Here is a 20,904-nt window from a genome sequence, read left to right as displayed (position 1 = left end):
AGGGAAGGAGGGGGTGGGAGAAAAGAGCGGAATTGGGTGGAGAGCGGCTTGGAGTGGAAGAAGAGAGTGGGCAATTTTGGCGCGGAAATAGTGTGGGATGCTTCAAAAGCGCGGGCTCGGTCTTCCTTGGGGGGGGGGGGGGCAGGGGGCGGGGAGCGACTTTTCACGTGTCCGGACTCCCGTAAGCCTCCCCCACGCTTGTCTCTGGTTTGCGGGAGAAATCGCATCGGGACTGCTCCCCGGACCGATACAGATCGGCGTTGGATGGCTTCCGCGGTCCGGACGGTTGCAGGAGGTTTACGGGTCGGCGTTGGAGATACCCTAACTACCTAATTACTGTCACTTGTCATATCATCATGTTGAGGTCGTTGCGCTGTGCGAAAACTGTAGTTGTTTTACTGGGAAAGTAGTAGCATAGGCTAAGCTTAAACCTTTTCCACTCTTAATAACTAGCTAATGTGAGTGGGCGAAGGACTATTGTTGCATTTGTTGAATTTTGTCACTAAGCAAAATGTTCTCTGCAAACATCATTCTTATTTCCAACAAAACTCAAATACGTGATTACCATTATAATTCTGTAGGGAATGGTAGGTGGTCAAGAAGTTGCAGTGAAAAGACTACGTAGAAAATCTCAACAACACACAAAAATATAGGAATGAAGTAATTGTAATTACCAAAACGCAGCATACAAAATTGGTTCAACTTATTGGATATGAGGGAAATGAGAAGCTTCCCATATATGATTATCTACCTACCAAGATCTTGGATGATAACCTTTTTGGTACATATTTTTTCCATCTCCCAATACGCCAGCACGCTGACAAAAAAACAGTTCTAATGATAGAGAGAGCACATCGTCAAGGCCACACCAAAGCTGGGTTTAAAGATCAAATTATCCTTACTCTGAATGACATAACAGATGGTTTAAGTACTAGCTAGATTTACACGGTATACATACCACAGTTTGCAATTTAATAAAATGATTTTATTTCTAACAAGATCCAATGCATCGGGGCCATAGCAGCCGGGGCGGTATAGGCTAATATTTCAGTCACTAGCCTGACTGATAAGCAAGTGATGATGGCATCCTAACTCCGACGTGAACAGCTGAGATGTCAACTCCATCCAACGCACTCTCAGCGACTCCAAGCCAATCGACCATAAATCCAAAAAACTTTGCATCGTTGAATCATCTTATTAGACATGTGGACAGATACTGAACGATTCATCGGAGCATTTTTATTTATTTATTTGCTTGTGACCGATGCTCGATGAAAGCTTAACAATGTAGCAGCACCAATAGACTAGTGGCTACCGATGGATTGGCCGGCTCACCCATTCTTCACCCGCACTGCAGTTCTGATCCTTCTAATCCTCCAGCCATTGAGCATGTCCCACGACAGGCTGGTCTCCGGCAAGCTGGTCTCCACTGCCAAGCCGTTGGTCGTACATCGGCGTGTAGACCAGTTTGTCCAAGAATTGAAACACTGGGGTTCAACCGCGCGGCCGTATGAGAATATAACCCAGGCCGGGTCAGTGTTGTTTAGAGGGGCACCCGAGAGCTACCATACCTTTTTCTAGTGTTAAATGTTTTCAGCTGTGACATGACGAGTAAGAGAATATTCAGTTTGCACATTAGGACGTTAGGAAATTATGTCTGAGAAACAAGTCTATGTTTGGCTTGTTTCTCCTCTTCGACGCGCTACTGATGCTTTGTTCAAATGGTCTGGTTACTTGCAGTTTTGGCGGCCGCTTAGCCGCCCCAGGGAGAGAGACGCCATCACCTCCATCATCACCCAGCTTCGCGCGATGGCTCTCCGTATGGCTCCGCAGCTTCCCCCTCCACCACCTGAGCCAGATTAGCTATTCTACGTCTTTGACGCCGCCGCCGTGTGTTGGGTGTGCCACCTTTGTGGTGTTTGGGCTTGTTGAGCTGTGCCCACAGCAGACTTTGTATTGTTTGTGTTGGACCTTGTTGCGGTGGCGTTGTGTGTGTGTGTGCTGGGTGGTACCTTGTTGAATGCTTGGTGGTTGCTTTATTTATAAAGCGGGGCGAAAGCCTTTTTCGGCAATTATGTCTGAGAATGGAAGCACCTTTTCCGTCGGTACGTACATTCATAGGTTTGACCAACGACTTTGAAATCCTGTGATCCAACCGCGCCGGAGCTGGACCGTATGATCTGGGCCCGGTCAGTATCTCAATATTAAGATCTCACCCACCGCGGTCATTCGCTGATCGCTGTGTCTTGCTATTATGGATTTTTCCTTTTAGTGAGAAGCGATGTGGTTAATGATGACGAAAAAAGAACTAGCTACCTACTCCCTTTATTTTGAATTACTTGTCGCAGTTATGGATGTATCTAGATGTATTTTAATTCTAGATACATCCATTTCTCCGACGAGTAATTTGGAACAGAGGGAGTAGTCAGCAGTGATGGTGGCATCCCAACTCCGACGTGGATGGCTGAAATATAAACTCCAGCGCATATTATGAAACCAGCTCATTGTAGCATTCTCTTTGCATTATCAATCATCTGCTTCCGTGATAGAACAGTCGTGGATCGTTGGTCAAACTATCTTTTTTTACTTTGTAGACGAAGGTTCGATGCAAGTGCTTTTCTCCATTGAGCAGCACTGATATATAGCCTATAGCTTAGGTACAGCTTAGTAAGTAAGATTTTAGCCTAACCAATTGATGGATTCAGTGGCTCTGGCTTGCTGCACCGCGGCCCTCATCATTCTATTCCTTCCTTTGAGTGCCTCCGACGACCGGCTTGTCCCTGGCAAGCCGCTGGCCCTTGGCAACACCATCATCTCTGATGGCGGAGCGTTCGCCTTAGGCTTCTTCAACCCCTCCAACTCCACTCCAGCCAAGCTGTACCTTGGCATATGGTACAACAATATCCCTGAGCTCACAGTTGTGTGGGTTGCCAACCGTGAAACCCCAATCTCCAATAACACTTCCTCTGCACCGATGCTCTCCCTCACCAACACCTCCAATCTCATTATCTCCGAAGATAATAGTGGCGACCGTGTCCTTTGGACAACGGCCAACATAACCACTACCATTGGCTCGTCTACCCCAACAGCGGTGCTTCTGAACACTGGCAACTTCGTCATCCGATCGGCAAACGGTACCACGCTGTGGCAGAGCTTCGACCACCCCACGGACACGCTCCTCCCTGGGATGAAGATGCGGATCAAATACAGCTCGCGTGACACTCGCGATCATCTGGTATCCTGGAAGGGCCCCGGCGACCCTTCTCCAGGACGCTTCTCCTTAGGTGGCGACCTGGACACACCCCTCCAAATATTTCTGAGGGACGGGCAGAGCTTGGTGACCCGTAGCAACCCATGGACGGGGATCCAAGTGTTTAGCTTTAGCCAACAACAGCTGGTAGGGGCCATGAACGTTAGTGATGTTCTCATCTACATGGCCATCATCGGCAACGGCGATGACATCTATGTCACATATAGCCTCTCTGATGGCGCCCCACCCACAAGGACAGTGTTGACCTATTCTGGTCAGTATCACATTGCGATCTGGAGTAGCAGGTTGTCGGTGTGGGTTGTCGTTTCGATGTGGTCTGCTGAATGCAATCGCTATGGTCATTGTGGCCCATATGGCTACTGCGACGAGACAGTCGTGCCTATCCCAACTTGCAAGTGCCTAGATGGCTTCGAGCCAGCAAACAAGGAGGAGTGGACTAGTGGCAAGTTCTTGGCGGGGTGCCGGCGGAAGGAGCTGTTGCACGGGTGCACAAGTAATTACTTGGCCATGTTGGGGATGAAGTCTCCAGATAAATTTGCGCTTGTCGGAGGGGGCAGAAGTACGTCTGAGGAGTGTTTGGCGGAGTGCAACCGCAACTGCTCCTGTGTGGGGTATGTGCATCGCAACGTCAGCAGTGGCAGTTTCGGAGGAGCCGCGACAATGTGCTTGTTATGGGCTGGGGATTTGATTGACACTGGAAAATTACGCGAGCCTGGTGGAGAGACGCTCTATCTACGACTAGCAGGTAGCCGGTGGCAACAAACTTTCATTTTGTCTCTTTCTACTACCAGTTTTGTCACTCTCATTTTTACTGCTGTTTTATCTTTGCTAATATAGTTAAGTTGTATCAGTCATCTTCTTTTTCTCTTATGTTATATATATGTATGGCGCAGGTAAAAGGCGAAAAAGTAATGCAGTTAGGATTATGCTGCCAGTTCTAATCAGTAGTTTTTTCGCAGTCATATGCATCTCTCTTGCATGGTTAAAGTGCAAAGGTATGTTTCGCCGAATCTACTTAAACAAGTTTTATGTGAAAACTTTATGAGAATGCCAGTTTAATAACATAACTTGGAATTCATCATCTACTACCACAATATGCCCTCAGTTTCCGGTATCGTCTAAGGCTCTAAGCCACTTAAATAGTGAATTAATAAAAAAAAGGGGCAGCCCGATGCACGTAGCTCCCGCTTGCGCAGGGTCTAGGAAAGGGTCCGACCATTTTGGGTCTACTAGACAATTGCCCGTGCGTTGCGACGGGAGTATAAACATTCTAATAGATTAGCCCCTGACTGCACGTCTATTATTGTATTATTGTTTTTGAGAATCCACGTATATTATTATATTGATACGCTAAAATCTTACCAAATATTTGTATGCAATTGCCATGATTTATCTGCCATTTTATTGTTAAGCACTTATTTGGTAAGAATTTAATGACTTGCCAACAAAATATGTGTTTATTTTGGTAAGTTAATAAACATGAGACAATTGAATGGATGGGAGAAAAATCAAATATGGGAGGAAGAAATCAAAAAGGATAAGGAAAGAGTGGGTCGTATATATGGAAGGTTGGACGAAAGAGAGGTGAAATGGAAACCTTATGTTCTTTTTAAGTAGTATAATAAACATGAGACAATTGAATGAATGGGAGAAAAATCAAATATGGGAGGAAGAAATCAAAAAGGATAAGGAAAGAGTGGGACGTATATATGAAAGGTTGGACGAAAAAGAGATGAAATGAAAACCTTACATTCTTTTTAAGTAGTATAGATAGTACACAACCTTTCCCTATATTTCTACAAGAGACTATTTTCAGGATTTGAACCCGTGACCTCATGGTCACAAGGCAACAGCTTTACCGCTGCGTTGAATAGTGAACTAGAGCAAATACATTTTTTTGGTGAATGTTTTTTTTGCCTGATGGGTTATTTCATCTTGTTATGTGAGTTCATAAAGGGAATAACAACAATATAGAAAATTTGTGGGGTCACGTATAACTTTTTATTTCTTATGCCCATGGTATGCTAATTGTAAATGAATGTTACATTGTGGTCGCAGGCAAGAACAAAAATTGCAGAAGGCACAAGAATATAAGATTGGATGGTATGAGTACCTCCGAAGAACTTGGTAGAGATGAGGCTCCTCATGATCAAGATTTTCCATTCGTAAGATTAGAGGAAATTTTTCTTGTGACCCACAATTTCTCTGAAGCATGTAAGATTGGACAAGGAGGATTTGGCAAAGTATACAAGGTAGCTTGTTGACTATGTAGTTCACGTTATTCCTTCTAAATTAGGAGAACTGATTTATTCATATGTAAAACTCAACTTTATGTTTCCCTAGGGACTATTAGGTGGTCAAGAAGTCGCAATCAAGAGGCTAAGTAGAGATTCTCAACAAGGAACAAAAGAATTCAGGAACGAAGTAATTCTAATTGCAAAATTGCAACATAGAAACTTGGTTCGACTTCTTGGGTGTTGTGATGAAGGAGGTGAAAAGCTCTTGATATATGAGTATCTTCCTAACAAGAGCTTGGATGCTACCCTTTTTGGTACATATTCTAACAACAATCCATAATTTCCTAAGATAACCCAAAAATTTACATTTTTGTCATATTTGTTTCTTTGTAGATGACTCAAGAAAATTGTTGTTGGATTGGGAAAAACGGTTTAGTATAATCAAAGGGGTTGCAAGGGGGCTTCTATATCTTCATGAAGATTCAAGGTTCACCATAATTCATAGGGACCTAAAAGCTGGAAATGTTTTGCTAGATGCATACATGAAACCCAAGATAGCTGACTTTGGTATGGCAAGGATCATTGGTGATAACCAGCAAAATGAAAATACCCAACGTGTAGTTGGAACATAGTGAGCATTCATAAAAGAAACTCATATTAGTAAGTTAAATTCATGTTAGATAAATTCTAACAGTTTTAGTATAACCAAGCAGTGGCTACATGGCTCCTGAGTATGCAATGCAAGGTTTCTTCTCTACCAAGTCCGATGTCTACAGCTTTGGCGTATTAATACTGGAGATTGTAACTGGTATAAGGAGAAACTCCAATAGCCAAACCATGGGATTCCCTAGCCTCACAGTATATGTGAGTAGACAGAATATTTATATTAAGTTCCATTTCTAGAAATAGATCAAAGTCCGAAGTAATTTTTTGTTTGAGGGATAAATTCAGTACTGATATGATGTTCTTTCTTGTTTTAGTCATGGAATATGTGGAATGAAGAAGAGACCGAGGAACTTCCTGACTCATCTATCATAAATGCTTCACCAGAAGAAGTTTTGATTTGTGTCCATCTAGCACTCTTGTGTGTCCAGGAGAACCCAGACGACAGGCCACTCATGTCATCGGTTGTGTTCGTCCTAGAGAATGGAAGCACCACACTTACAACCCCCAATCGCCCTGCCTACTTCGCACGGCGGAATGTTGAAGTGGATGAGTTAAGAAAAGATATTCACACTTCCATGAATAATTTGACTCATACCGAGATAGAGGGGCGGTGATTTTTTTTAATTATTTAGATTTCTGTGCACATAACATCGTTGTAAATCCTGTGGCTCACAAAATAGTGACAGCATTTTCTAAATAAGACACAATAATTATCTATCATGTGTTGTTCAGAAGGCATGATCTTTGAATGATATTCCGTTTCTGGCCTAGTATATCACTCTCAGTTTATGAAAATTAAGATACAATGAAGGCGACCTCTACATTGAAAGCAAGTGATATTCTTGTCTGCCGTTCTTTCATTTGTTGTGTTTATACTTGTCAGAAATAGTAGGATGGTCACACAAAGTTAGGGTGCTTCATCGAGGGCAACTATAGTAGAATCTGGGTTTGTGGTAGAAAAATAGAAAAAAATGATTCTGAACTATCAGATTGAACATGCATGATACAGATTATAGTGGAGGGATCTGATCTACCTCAAACAGTGCCTCCAGTGCGACAACGGCCAGGAGCCACCGGAGAGATCGTACAGCGCCTCCACCCTGCATACTTGCCTAGCTTGGAGGAGGCATCTAGGCCGCCGCAACCACAGTCGGATGGATCTGTGATGTCGCTGCATAAGGGACTTGGGCTTGAACGACGAGGATAACGCTACCAAATTAGCTTGCAGGGAGGGACCTTCCTGCAAATTGTGTGCACAAATCACTCCACTCAAATCCGGGCCATCAATCTCACATCTGATGGTCCAGATTCATTTTTCCTATTTTTCTACGACAAGCCCAGATTCTATTGTATTTGTCCCCCCAACAACCATCGTGTGCATTGTTGAGTACATTTTCTGTATTCTGACTACATATACAAGGGCGCATCCACTTGATTGGTAAGGTCTGATGGACTAGACAATGAAAATTGTGCAAAAAGTATGACAAACAGGGAGGTGTCACGACCAAGTTACCTCATCATTTTGCAACTTGTGCAAAACCAACGGTCATGCAGGAATTCCATCGAACTGAGCTACGACTCAAGTTGTGCGCGTCGACCAATAGACCTTGGTGCACTCAACATGAAAGCTTTTTCCTGCACATGACGATAGCAGCGAACGGTGGGTGCACCCAACATGGGTAAACCACAGCGTATAGGCAAAGTTACCTATCTAGTGATTCACAAACGCAAAACAAAAGTAAACTATCTGGTGAACAGTAGGACTACTATGTGAAGTACGTGTAAGTCGTGCTGCTGCGAGCACAACCCAAAAGTGGAGCAGTATCTTTAATGTTACCCAAGATTTTGGTATGTACTGCTATTCTATCGCATTCGCAATCATAAATGTTAGTGCATGTAACCAAAAATAATATCACTGAAAACTATGTTCGAATACAAATCGAAAGATATAATTTTTGGTGGCATGTATTATTATTTTGCTTACTTAAATCTATGGCCAAAATTTGACACAAAATAATATGGGAACCAATAAACCAGTACAGAGGTGGTAGTTGATACCATAAGAATAATTTTTTAGATTCATAGCTGTTCTTACCAAATGTATATAAATAGTGACATTTGATATAAAACAAGTATTTCACTGTTGTGAAGACGAACTCTACAACTTGTGTGATCTAAGAGCATGGTTAATAGTATAGCCACGCTGCTCCCACGTCACACATATAATGAGGTTAGATATAACACTTGCTATTGGACTAATCTTTTTTTACCTTCTCTCTTTCTTCATAGTATTTATCTAGAAACACATATAGAGATGGATTCTTGTATATCTACTCCCTCTTGTTTCTCTTTTATTGTCTCTCTCCTCTACACAAAACCAAGTCTAAAATGGTCTCATGAAGCTGTCATGACATATTCATCTTCGTTGTGTTCCTTGTCCTCCTACTCACGTTGCAGTGGTGTGCTTCGCCCCGGGCTTTCAGAGCGCGTGGGCACAAAATGTATTTCATGTTCTGTGAGTGTCGTAGTAGACATGAAAATGGTTAATTCTCAATCAACAATCGCTAGCCTTTAGATTAAAAAAAATCCTTTTTCTTGTTTGAATAGCACGAATCTGTCATATGGCCGGAGTTTTTGAGCGTTCAGTCGCCTTTGAAATGGTAAAACCGTTTCGAAAAATACTGTTTGGGCTCACACTGGCGACGTTGCCCTGGTAAGCTGGTAACTACGGTAACGCTGCTTCGACGTGGACGGCTGAAATGTCAACTCTCAACTCGAACAATAATCCAAAAGCTTTGCATTTTTCAATCGCCGAATTCCTTATCAACACTACGTGAGTGCTGGAACCGGTCACTAATTTGTCAAGATATTAGCACTAGTCCTTTGCTGCTTGCAAGACCAAGCATCATATATCGATCGGGACTTTGCACCTTAATAACTAACAGCATGTCAGCATCAGCAACGGAACAGGGCACGATTAGTAGATTCATTGCCAGAGCACGTAGGAATTTACTGCAGAACACTTCGGCCTGATCGATCAATGGATTGGCCGGCTCTCACCTGCTACACCGCGGCTCTAATCCTTCTGTTCCTGCCGTTGCGGGCAGCCGAGGACCGGCTTGTCCCCGGCAAGCCGCTCCCACCGGGCGCAACCATCATCTCGGACGACGGTGCCTTCGCCTTGGGCTTCTTCAGTCTCTCCGACTCCACTCCGGCGGTCCGGCCAGCCTGTCCCTGGGCGTATGGTACAGCAGCATACCGGAGCTCACCGTCGTGTGGGTAGCCAACAGGGAGACCCCGGTCACCAGCAACACTTCCTCGCTGCCGAGGCTATCCTTCACCAACACCTCCAACCTCGTTCTCTCAGACGGTGGTGGCGGCCATGTCGTTTGGACGACAGATGTTACAGCCACCTCGAGCTCCTCTTCGCCGGTAGCGGTGCTCGAGAACACCGGCAACCTCGTTGTCCGATCGCCGAATGGGACTATATTATGGCAGAGTTTTGACCACCTCACCGACACGGTGCTTCCAGAAATGAAGATACGGCTCAGCTATGTCACACACGGCACCAGCCGTGTGGTGTCCTGGAAGGACCCTGGAGACCCATCACCCGGGCGCTTCTCCTATGGAGTCGACCCAGACACTCTCATCCAGTTATTCTTGTGGGACGGGACTCGCCCAGTGGCCCGCAGTGGCCCGTGGGAAAATATTCTGTAGAGCATAGGTTTAGATGCATCTCCTTATCTAACCATCCATCTCTACCTCGCGATTCGTGCAAGGATATTTGTCTTTTTTATTTCTTTCAAATAAAACAACATATGAACTTCAGACTTTGCAGCACAACAAAACATTCTAACTAGAATGTGGGAAAAAACTTTCAATTTTTTCGTGCATCATAAATACTAAAAATAACATTTTTAATAAAGAATATCTCATTTTGTATATGTACGTCGGTCAAAAAAATCTATAAGTTTTTTTCTAACATTGTAGTAAGAATGTTTTGCTATCTTGCAAAGTCTGATGTTCATATGTTGTTTTATTTGGATGGAACAAAAAAGAGAAAGTTTCATGTAGTAAGTTAGTTGTCTATCACGGATCTAAAAGCTATATTGAAGGGTAAGAATAGGAGGTGTTCATGAGCCCAAGCTTTAAAAATGTCGTGAAGAGTGAGCACCATACCAGCAGGATAACCGCAGTGCGACCGTCATCATCTACCAGGCCGTCGTCAACGAGGACAAGGAGATCTATGTCACTTACACCGTCTCTGTCGGCGCCCCACACACTAGGTATGTGGCGACCTACTCCGGAGATTTCCAGCTCCAGAGCTGGAGTACCACCTCCTCAGCATGGGTAGTCCTAGAAAACTGGCCATCATCGGAATGCAGTCGGTACGGCTTTTATGGTACATACGGCTACTGCGACGAGACGGTAGCACCCATACCAATGTGCAAGTGCCTCGATGGCTTCGAGCCAGTAAGGACGCATGAGTGGGAAGCTGGTAGGTTTTCAGCCGGGTGCCGACGAAAGGAGGCAATGCAGGGATGTGGTGACGGCTTCTTGGCCTTGACGGAGATGAAGGCGCTGGACAGGTTCATGATTGCCGGCGCGAACATGAGCTCGTTGTAGGAGTGTGCGATGGAGTGCAGCAGCAATTGCTCCTGCGTGGCGTATTCATTCATCAACCTAGGCAGCAGCAGGTCTGGAGGAGAAGCGACGAGGTGCTTAATTTGGACGGGGGAGTTGATCGACACCGGGAAGTTCGGCGAAGGGCTTGGCAGCGTCACGCTATATCTCCGGCTTGCAGGCTTAGAAGTAGCAGCTGGTGCCAATTTTCTCCCTCCTTCTAGTTACCTTGTATTTACAAACATACTTTCATGATTACATCAGTCATTGCCCATTCTATGGTATTTGTACATTCCACAGGTGAAAGGACAAAGAGCACCGTGGCGAGGACTGTCCTGGCAATTTTAGGAACCGGTGTTGTTGCAGTCCTATGCATTTTTCCTCGCATGGCTAAAATTCAAAGGTATTATAGTGTTTCTCCTAATGTGAACCATATAAATTTACAAAATAAATAAATACGTGAAACAATAGAAATAACCCCTCACATGGTTTTGAGCATGAAATTAGCCAGTGTTGCAAATGACTTAATCAATATTGGCGATGTACTAGAAATAAGATGGACCACACATCACTAGTAGAAAAAAGATCAAATGTGAAGCACATTAGTACCGGTTTGAATTTGAGCCGGCACTAATATGACCATTAGTGCCGGTTCCAACGGCTAGGCGGGCGGGCATCATTAGTACCGGTTCAGGCCCCATCCTGACCACAGCCGCACTGGCCTCATTAGTACCGGTTCATGCCATGAACCGATACTAATGAGGCCAGTGCGGCTGTGGTCAGGCTGGGGCCCCACGAAAACCTTTAGTACCGGTTCATGGCATGAACCGGTACTAGAGTTTCTTAGTAAGCTGATTTTTAGTCCCACCTCGCCAAGAGAGAGGCAGTATGAGCGGTTTATAAGCCGTGAGTGCAGAGACAATGACGAAGAGGCGCAATGCTCACTTGCACGTTGATTAGCTTCAAACCTTTCGGAATAGCATAGATTGCACTGAGCTATCTGCAGTGCAGTCTACACTATTCCGAAAGGCTTGAAGCAAATTAACCAGCATTGCACCTCTTTTTTATTTTTAATAACTTATTTGAACTCTGAACTTCTTTTGTGTTCAGTATGCAGCATTCAAAGCGACGTCATCAATTTCCAACATGTTCTGACATCATTTTTGTTTTTCGGTCATTTACCTAATTGTTTAGAGAGCTAAATGACCGTGAAATTGAAAATCACTACAAAATGAATTCTGAAAATGTTGAAACTTGACATGGTATCATCATTTCACCCGCATAGTATGTGCGAAAGAGTAGAGAGGGTCACGGCAAAAACTGGACGCACTTCGTGTACAAACTGGACAAACTCTTTCGGAGTATCAGGGTTTCGGACGAGAACTCATCTGTTACACGGGCACTTGAATGTTTTTTAAACTTATTTGAACTCCGAACTTCTTTTGTGTTCAATATGCAGCATTCAAAGCGACGTCATCAATTTCCAACATGTTCTGACATCATTTTTGTTTTTCGATCATTTACCTAATTGTTTAGAGAGCTAAATGACAATGAAATTGAAAATCACTACAAAATGAATTCTGAAAATGTTAAAATTTGGCATGGTATTATCATTTCACCAGCATAGCATGTGCGAAAGAGTAGAGAGGGTCACGGCAAAAACTGGACGCACTTCGTGTACAAACTGAACAAACTCTTTCGGAGTATCAGGGTTTCAGACGAGAACTCATCTGTTACACGGGCACTTCAATGTTTTTTAAAGTTATTTGAACTCCGGACTTCTTTTGTGTTCAGTATGCAGCATTCAAAGCGACGTCATCAATTTCCAACATGTTCTCACATTATTTATTGTTTTCCGGTCATTTACCTAATTGTTTAGAGAGCTAAATGACCGTGAAATTGAAAATCACTACAAAATGAATTCTGAAAATGTTGAAACATGACATGGTATCATCATTTCACCCGCATAGTATGTGCGAAAGAGTAGAGAGGGTCACGGCAAAAACTGGACGCACTTCGTGTACAAGCTGGACAAACTCTTTCGGAGTATCAGGGTTTCGGACGAGAACTCATCTGTTACACGGGCACTTGAATGTTTTTTAAACTTATTTGAACTCCGAACTTCTTTTGTGTTCAATATGCAGCATTCAAAGCGACGTCATCAATTTCCAACATGTTCTGACATCATTTTTGTTTTTCGGTAATTTACCTAATTGTTTAGAGAGCTAAATGACCATGAAATTGAAAATCACTACAAAATGAATTCTGAAAATGTTAAAATTTGGCATGGTATCATCATTTCACCAGCATAGCATGTGCGAAAGAGTAGAGAGGGTCACGGCAAAAACTGGACGCACTTCGTGTACAAACTGAACAAACTCTTTCGGAGTATCAGGGTTTCAGACGAGAACTCATCTGTTACACGGGCACTTCAATGTTTTTTAAAGTTATTTGAACTCCGGACTTCTTTTGTGTTCAGTATGCAGCATTCAAAGCGACGTCATAAATTTCCAACATGTTCTCACATTATTTATTGTTTTCCGGTCATTTACCTAATTGTTTAGAGAGATAAATGACCGTGAAATGGAAAATCACTACAAAATTAATTCTGAAAATGTTGAAACTTGGCATGTTATCATCATTTCACCCGCATAGCATGTGCGAAAGTGTAGAGAGGGTCACGGCAAAAACTGGACGCACTTCGTGTACAAACTGGACAAACTCTTTCGGAGTATCAGGGTTTCGGACGAGAACTCATCTGTTACACGGGCACTTGAATGTTTTTTAAACTTATTTGAACTCCGAACTTCTTTTTTGTTCAGTATGCAGCATTCAAAGCGACGTCATCAATTTCCAACATGTTATAACATCATTTGTTGTTTTTCGGTCATTTACCTAATTGTTTAGAGAGCTAAATAACCGTGAAATTAAAAATCACTACAAAATGAACTCTGAAAATGTTGAAACTTGGCATGGTATCATCATTTCACCCGCATAGCATGTGCAAAAGAATAGAGAGGGTCACGAAAAAAACTGGACGCACTTCGTGTACAAACTGGACAAACTCTTTCGGAGTATCACGGTTTCGGACGAGAACTCATCTGTTACACGGGCACTTCAATGTTTTTAAACTTATTTGAACTCCGGACTTTTTTTGTGTTCAGTATGCAGCATTCAAAGCGACGCCATCAATTTCCAACATATTCTGACATCATTTGTTGTTTTTCGGTCATTTACCTAATTGTTTAGAGAGCTAAATGACCGTGAAATTGAAAATCACTACAAAATGAACTCTGAAAATGTTGAAACTTGGCATGGTATCATCATTTCACCCGCATAGCATGTGCGAAAGAGTAGAGAGGGTCACGGCAAAAACTGGACGCACTTCGTGTACAAACTGGACAAACTCTTTCGGAGTATCGGGGTTTCGAACGAGAACTCATCTGTTACACGAGCACTTCAATGTTTTTTAAACTTATTTGAACTCCGGACTTCTTTTGTGTTCAGTATGCAATATTCAAAGCGACGTCATCAATTTCAACATGTTCTCACATCATTTGTTGTTTTTCGATCATTTACCTAATTGTTTAGGGAGCTAAATGACTGTGAAATTGAAAATCACTACAGAATAAACTCTGAAAATGTTGAAACTTGCAATGGTATTATCATTTCGGAGTATCAGAGTAGAGAGGGTCATAAAAAGCCTACTCAGAAATAAATAGAAGAAAATAAATAAAGCAGAAAAGAAATAAAACTATAGAAAAAAATTACTCAAAAATAAATAGAAAAAAATAAATAATGCAGAAAAGAAAAAAACTATATAAAATTACTCAAAAATAAATAGAAGAAACTAAATAATGCAAAAAAGAAAAAACTATATAAAAAATTTGTTGGGGCGCTGCCCAGTGAGCCTGCCAGACCTAGGGTGTGCAAATGCAGGCCCAGAAGGGCCAGCAGACTCACAGGGCAGCGCGCCCTAGTTAGGCCCAGAAGCCTACTATATAGAGAAGCTCGAAGGAGCAGCCGCAGATGGATTTATAAACCAGTGCAGCTGCTCTTCGCTCGGCGAGGTGGGACTAAATATTGTGCACCGCCGGTGGCAGCGCACAACCATTAGTACCGGTTGGTGGCTCCAACCGGTACTAATGATTGGGCCTTTAGTACCGGTACTAAAGGGGTCGTTTCCCGCCCCTTGGCCTGGCGAAAATTGGCCTTTAGTGCCGGTTGGTGGCTCCAACCGGTACTAAAGACCCCTCCTATATATATGGCACTTACGAAAAAATCAGTTTTATCGACCACCACTTCTTCTCGATCCAACTTCTTCGCTGCGCCCGTCGCCCATTGCGCGCCGCCCTCGCTGCCCCCGCCGCCCGTCGTTGCCGTCACCGCCGTCGCCCCCGCCACCCGTCGTCGCCGTCACCGCCGTCGCCCCCGCCACCTGTCGTCGCTGTCACCGCCGTCGCCCCCGCCGCACCCGTCGCCGCCGCCTCTCGCCTGCGGCCCGTCCCCGTCGTCGCCCGCCGCCGCCCGTACGCCGCCGCCCCCGCTCGTAGACACACACACACATTGTTTTTACTTATTTTGTATTTTCTGTTGTTTAGATTAATATTAGATAAATTACGTAGATAATAATGTTAGAATGTTAATGTTAGATGAATTATATAGAAAAAAGATGTTAAATATTAATGTCAAATATATTTTACATGAATTAGAACAAGTTGAACTAGTTGAATTAGTATAGCTAGATATTAATTAGGTATATATATGAGATTTGAAGTAGTTGAATTAATATAGCTAGTTTATTTTTAGTATGAAAATTAATAGAACAAGTTTATTTTTAGTAAGAAAATTTAGGTATATGAGATTTGATGATCTAATCAAAATATTACTATATAGAACTACCTACTTTATTTTAGAAATAATTAATAGAACTAGTTTATTTTTAGTAAATGCTTAGTTGAATTAATAGAACTAATTTATTTAGTTGAATTGATAGAACTAGTAAGTGTTTAATGTTTCACCTATATATGAACATATGTTAGATATTAATGTCAAATGTTAGATGAATTAGATATAAATTATATGTTAGATATATATTTAATTTAGTTATATGAGATTTCATTAACTAATTAACATTTTGTTATATAGAACTAGCTACCTTATTTTTAGTAAGAAAATTAATAGAACTAGTTTAGTTGAATTAGTTGAATTAATTAGTTGAACTAGTTAGTTGAATTAGTTCAATTAATTAGGTATATTTTTCGTAAGTGCTTAGTTGAATTAGTTCAATTAATTAGTTGAACTAGTTGAGTTAATAGAACTAATAAGCGTTTAATGTTTCACCTATGAACATAGAAATGTCGTCTGACGACGAACACAATTTCATTATGTGCGAATACTGCGAAGACCAGCGCGGCCTGTGCGGCAGAAATTTTCTAGTTGATGGTAGATGCTTCAGCATCAAGCTGGATGAGAACTTCGAAGTGGATACAGTAAGTCACAACGACAAGTCTTTTTTCGTAATTAAGCATGACTTATGCTTCATTTACTTCAACTTTTAATTTTAATTTTTCACTATTCTAGTAGCGTATCCCCTGCCATGCAAGAATTTTTGTCTTGGATAAGATAGGTTTCAGTACTAACGAAACTATGGAGGTAAAAGGAGTTTACTTGAAGACCGAGCATGGTTATACCTTCAACGTCAAATTATACAATGCAGACACATACACCTATTTTGAAAGCAAAACTTGGCAAGCACTATGCAAGGCTTATGCATTTGAGCCTGATATGGTTATCACCTTTGATATTCGTCCGGAAGATGATATTGAAGGTAATAGAGACATCTGGGTCGATGTGCAGACGCCTCCAGTTCTACCATTATGTGAGTTTCTCAACCATATTTATGTCTTCGATATGAGATTATTTGAACCAGTTGAATAATTAATAGATTTCAATTTATATTGAAAGCTTACTTCCACTGTCCTGGGGCTTGGTAGACAGGACCGTCCACTGTCCCGGGGCTGAACTAAACTGCGAGGAGACAAGTCATTATGTTTCATGGCTTGAGGATATTGATGCTATCAAGACAAATTTCTTTGCTGCATTTAGAAATGTTAGTACTCAAAATGTGTGACCAATAGTGTTTGTACTGAACTACGGTCACATATATTTAGGAAAGATGGTAAGATTTCTACTATTTCTCCTCAGTGCATCTTTTGCATACATTATTTTTTTAAGCTAAACTTCATTGCTAAGTATGTTACTATACGATGTTCTTCAACAGGGACTCCCGATGAATGTTGTGCCTGATTGGATCGACACTAAAGGTACCATGAATATTGTTAGCTTACGGCCAAGATATCCTACAATGCACTTTAGTGCATTCAGGATTTCTAATAGCGAGGAATGCTTAATAGTAAAAGACTGGAGCAAAATTGTGAACGATCACAGAGAAATACTAGGGGGCAGCAATCAGAAGCGCAACCCATGATTAGGAGACAGGTTCATCTGCATGCTCCAATATGATGAATCAGCAAAGCTATACATGTTCTATACTATTTTACCTGAGAAAGAGCAGCAGGAGTGATTAATTAGCTAGTTCATGCTCTTAGTACTTGTCCTCTTATGTCCGTGTTCTTCGTCCTGAACCTAATCTCAAAGAGTGATTTGCTTTTGTGGTGTTATGAACGCTTATAATATCATTACCATGTTGAACTCGATGATATCTTTTCTATGAAAACCGTTGGTGATGATATATATGATGCAAGAGTTTTTATATTAATATGATGATGATGATGATGAGTTATTATATCATTTATGAAAGAAATTGCATATTAGTTTCAACTGGATGGATTCTAGATAAGTGATCAAGTACATGCCATATCCATATTACCTTGATCACTTAAGTAGGTGATCAAGTATATATAATATGGATATGATATATACTTGATGACTTAGCTAGGATCCACGCATCCAGTCAAACTAATCTATGGTACATTCACCTAATGATTCAACAACTCATTATAATGTAAAACAATCACTAAATTAAATTGAAAACACAAAATTAAAGTAAAAATAAAAAATAAAACCAAAACACACCCAAACATTTAGTACCGGTTGGTGTTACCAACCGGTACTAATGTCCTACGCGCCCACGGAGCTGGCTCGTGCCACGTGGTTGCCCTTTAGCACCGGTTCATGCTGAACCGGTACTAAAGGGGGGGCTTTAGTGCCTACAATTTAGTGCCGGTTACCGAACCGGCACTAAAGGGCCTTACAAACCGGTGCTATTGCCCGGTTCTGCACTAGTGCATGCTAGAGAAACCAAACCATCTCTTTACCTGGGAGGATGAGGCTAGGAGGAAGAGGTAGTTTTTCGTAACACATGTAAGTTGTAACTTAATTTACATGATTGGGGGTCACCATTTTGTCAGGTCAACCATTTCCCACCATGGCATAAAGGTTATATTTGCTTTGGTTTTTTAGTCCATGAGAGAATAGTAGACATACATGGACAGTTCTAGTGGTGAAATATACTCCCTCCATCCCATAATTTAAGATCTTATTAGATTCATTTATGGGAGGGAGGAAGTAACACTTTATTTTTATGTTAATCATACACTCATCAAACGAGGAATAATTATAACATTGTGCATTCAGGCAAGAACAAAAAAAATGATAAAATACAAGAATACTGCATTGAATGGTATTTGTACCTCTGATGAACTTGGGGAAGGAGACCCTCCACATGACCATGAATTTCCATTTGTAAGCTTTGAGGAAATTTCTCTAGCAACAAACAGTTTCTCCGAGACATGTATGATTGGACAGGGAGGATTTGGCAGGGTCTACAAGGTATCTTGATAGATCAGCAAATTCCTGAAGTTCATTCTAAAATTAGTATAATTAAATTGTTCATTGAAAAGTTTGAGTCTAAGTCCCCCTTAAAACTCTCCAGGGATTATTAGGTGGCCAAGAAGTTGCTGTCAAGAGGCTAAGTAGTGCTTCTCAACAAGGAACAAAGGAATTCAAGAATGAAGTAATTCTAATTGCCAAATTGCAATATAGAAACTTAGTTCGACTTCTTGGATGTTGTGGTGCAGGGGATGAAAAATTATTGGTCTATGAGTATCTGCCGAACAAAAGCTTAGATGATGTCCTTTTTGGTACATATTCCAGAAACAATCAATAGTTCCCGAAAACAAACCACAACATTTTCTAACATGTGTTTATTGTAAAGCTGATTCAAGAAGATTAATACTGGACTGGACAATACGGTTTAATATAATAGAAGGGTGACCATAATTCATAGGGATCTCAAAGCTGGAAATGTATTGCTTGATGTAGAGATGAAACCCAAGATAGCCGACTTTGGTATGGCGAGGATCTTTGGCGACAACCAACAGAATGCAAGCACCCAGCGTGTTGTGGGAACATAGTGAGTAAAAATTTCAAAAGTATAAACCATGTAAATTTGAAAGCATGTTAAATTCATGTTTACTAATCTATGTGAGTGCAATGTCATACAGTGGCTACATGTCTCCATAATAGGCCATGAAAGGTGTCTTCTCTACCAAGTTTGATGTCTACAGCTTTGGTGTGCTAGTACTTGAGATTATTACTGATATGAAGAGAATCTCAAATTGTCACACCATGGGCTTCCCTAGCCTCATTGTATATGTAAGTATACACAGAAGAATTTTGTGAAGTTCTAAATATAGGAATATATCAAGTTATTGATGATGTTTTCTAATAATCGTCATTGTTTCAGTCATGGAATATGTGGAAGGAAGGAACGATAAATGAATTGGCGGACTCATCTATCATGGATACTTGTTCATTGGATGAAGCTTCACTTTGCATCCATGTAGCACTGTTGTGTGTCCAAGAGAACCCAGGTGATAGGCCACTCATTTCATCAGTGGTGTTCGTCCTCGAGAATGGAAGCACCACACTTCCATGCCCAATATGCCCTGCCTTCTTTACGCAGCGAAGCGTGGAACTTGAGCAAATCGGAGATGGTATCCTAAACTCTAGGAATAGCTTTACTCTAACCGAGATTGAGGGGAGGTGAAATGCATACAAGTTTTCTTAGACATGGGAAATAACATTTCCCTGTGAAACATATATGTTGCGCTTCAGTTTGTTTGGAAGCCGAAAGGGGGGGGGGGGTACTTAGGTATGGCGGAATGGGCCAATCTGGTCTTCCATAGTAAAGAGATAGACGGAACTGATGTGAAACGACTTATTAGCATATTAAGAGTTCATTTTGGAATGGGATATACACCCAATATACTAAATCAACTAAAGACTCTAGGCTTCCATCAGGCCACTACATCGATTTCGTTAGGAATCGGTGATCTTCTTGGTTAGTCCAAGATGCAGAAAAACAGAGTTTTGACATGTAAGACAAACATTTAACTGATGGGAATCTGCAACCTCTTGGTTGAGAGGCTGATTTGACGAAGTATATTGGAAATTCTCCTACAAGATAGATCACATCAAACTAGACGATGAACACGTGCACAAATTTTTTTTAGCCAAAGGCATGTGTCGTGCCTGCTTTTCTTTTTATTTCTTTCTCCTTTTCTCGGTATGATCCAATATTTCACAGCCTTCCCTGTGTATATACACACCCGAAGCTGCCGGCCTAACGATCAAGCTAACCAACGTAATCGGATACAAACTCCAACCTTACCAAAACTAGTACGTGCTTTGCAAACGCCACCAATGAGTCCAAACCAGACACAACTATTTCTAGTCTTCTATATATAAATAGGAGCTCCCCATTAGATGATTTCTCTTAACATGTAGACTATCCACATCAACATCAACATGCAACCTTCCACGTCAGTCAATGTGCCACCTCATCGAGTAAAATCTAAGTGCGCCACGTTACGAAGCAGGTCTGCCTTCTCCGCCTCCCCTCCCCGGCGGCCGCCATCATCGCCCCATCCCCGTCGAAGCCAGACAAAACTTATTATACTAGACAGTCAGGAAGTCGTCGTGCTAAGGTCCTATAGGACTAATGCACCAGAACAACAACCGCCACCGATGAAGAGAACGGTAGATCAGAAGGATCCAACCTAAAGACACAGGAACATAGAC

At 41.8% G+C, this 20,904-nt stretch overlaps 1 protein-coding gene and 1 pseudogene across 1 annotated transcript; both read left to right on the top strand.

Moving 5' to 3' along the window:
- The first annotated feature begins 2,695 nt into the window (after window positions 1-2,695).
- LOC125510352 (G-type lectin S-receptor-like serine/threonine-protein kinase At1g11300) lies at window positions 2,696-6,869 on the top strand. Its single transcript, XM_048675504.1, has 7 exons — window positions 2,696-4,016; window positions 4,165-4,266; window positions 5,330-5,523; window positions 5,615-5,822; window positions 5,902-6,139; window positions 6,222-6,372; window positions 6,489-6,869. The coding sequence occupies exons 1-7, from the start codon at window positions 2,696-2,698 to the stop codon at window positions 6,786-6,788; spliced, it is 2,514 nt and encodes an 837-aa protein (XP_048531461.1). The 3' UTR covers window positions 6,789-6,869.
- Window positions 6,870-9,214: 2,345 nt separating this feature from the next.
- Window positions 9,215-19,870, top strand: LOC125510350 (annotated as a pseudogene).
- Window positions 19,871-20,904: the final 1,034 nt, after the last annotated feature.

Source organism: Triticum urartu, chromosome 5, assembly GCF_003073215.2.
Source record: "Triticum urartu cultivar G1812 chromosome 5, Tu2.1, whole genome shotgun sequence".
In the NCBI taxonomy this organism is placed as follows: Eukaryota; Viridiplantae; Streptophyta; class Magnoliopsida; order Poales; family Poaceae; genus Triticum; species Triticum urartu.
This window is presented reverse-complemented; position numbering and strand designations above follow the sequence as displayed.

Excerpts from the sequence above, each read along its gene's own strand:
- LOC125510352 (XM_048675504.1), top strand. The coding sequence starts at position 2,696 with ATGGATTCAGTGGCTCTGGCTTGCTGCACCGCGGCCCTCATCATTCTA. Across the intron at positions 4,267-5,329 it reads TGCATGGTTAAAGTGCAAAG|GCAAGAACAAAAATTGCAGA; the intron begins GTATGTTTCGCC and ends TTGTGGTCGCAG. Across the intron at positions 6,140-6,221 it reads CAACGTGTAGTTGGAACATA|TGGCTACATGGCTCCTGAGT; the intron begins GTGAGCATTCAT and ends ATAACCAAGCAG.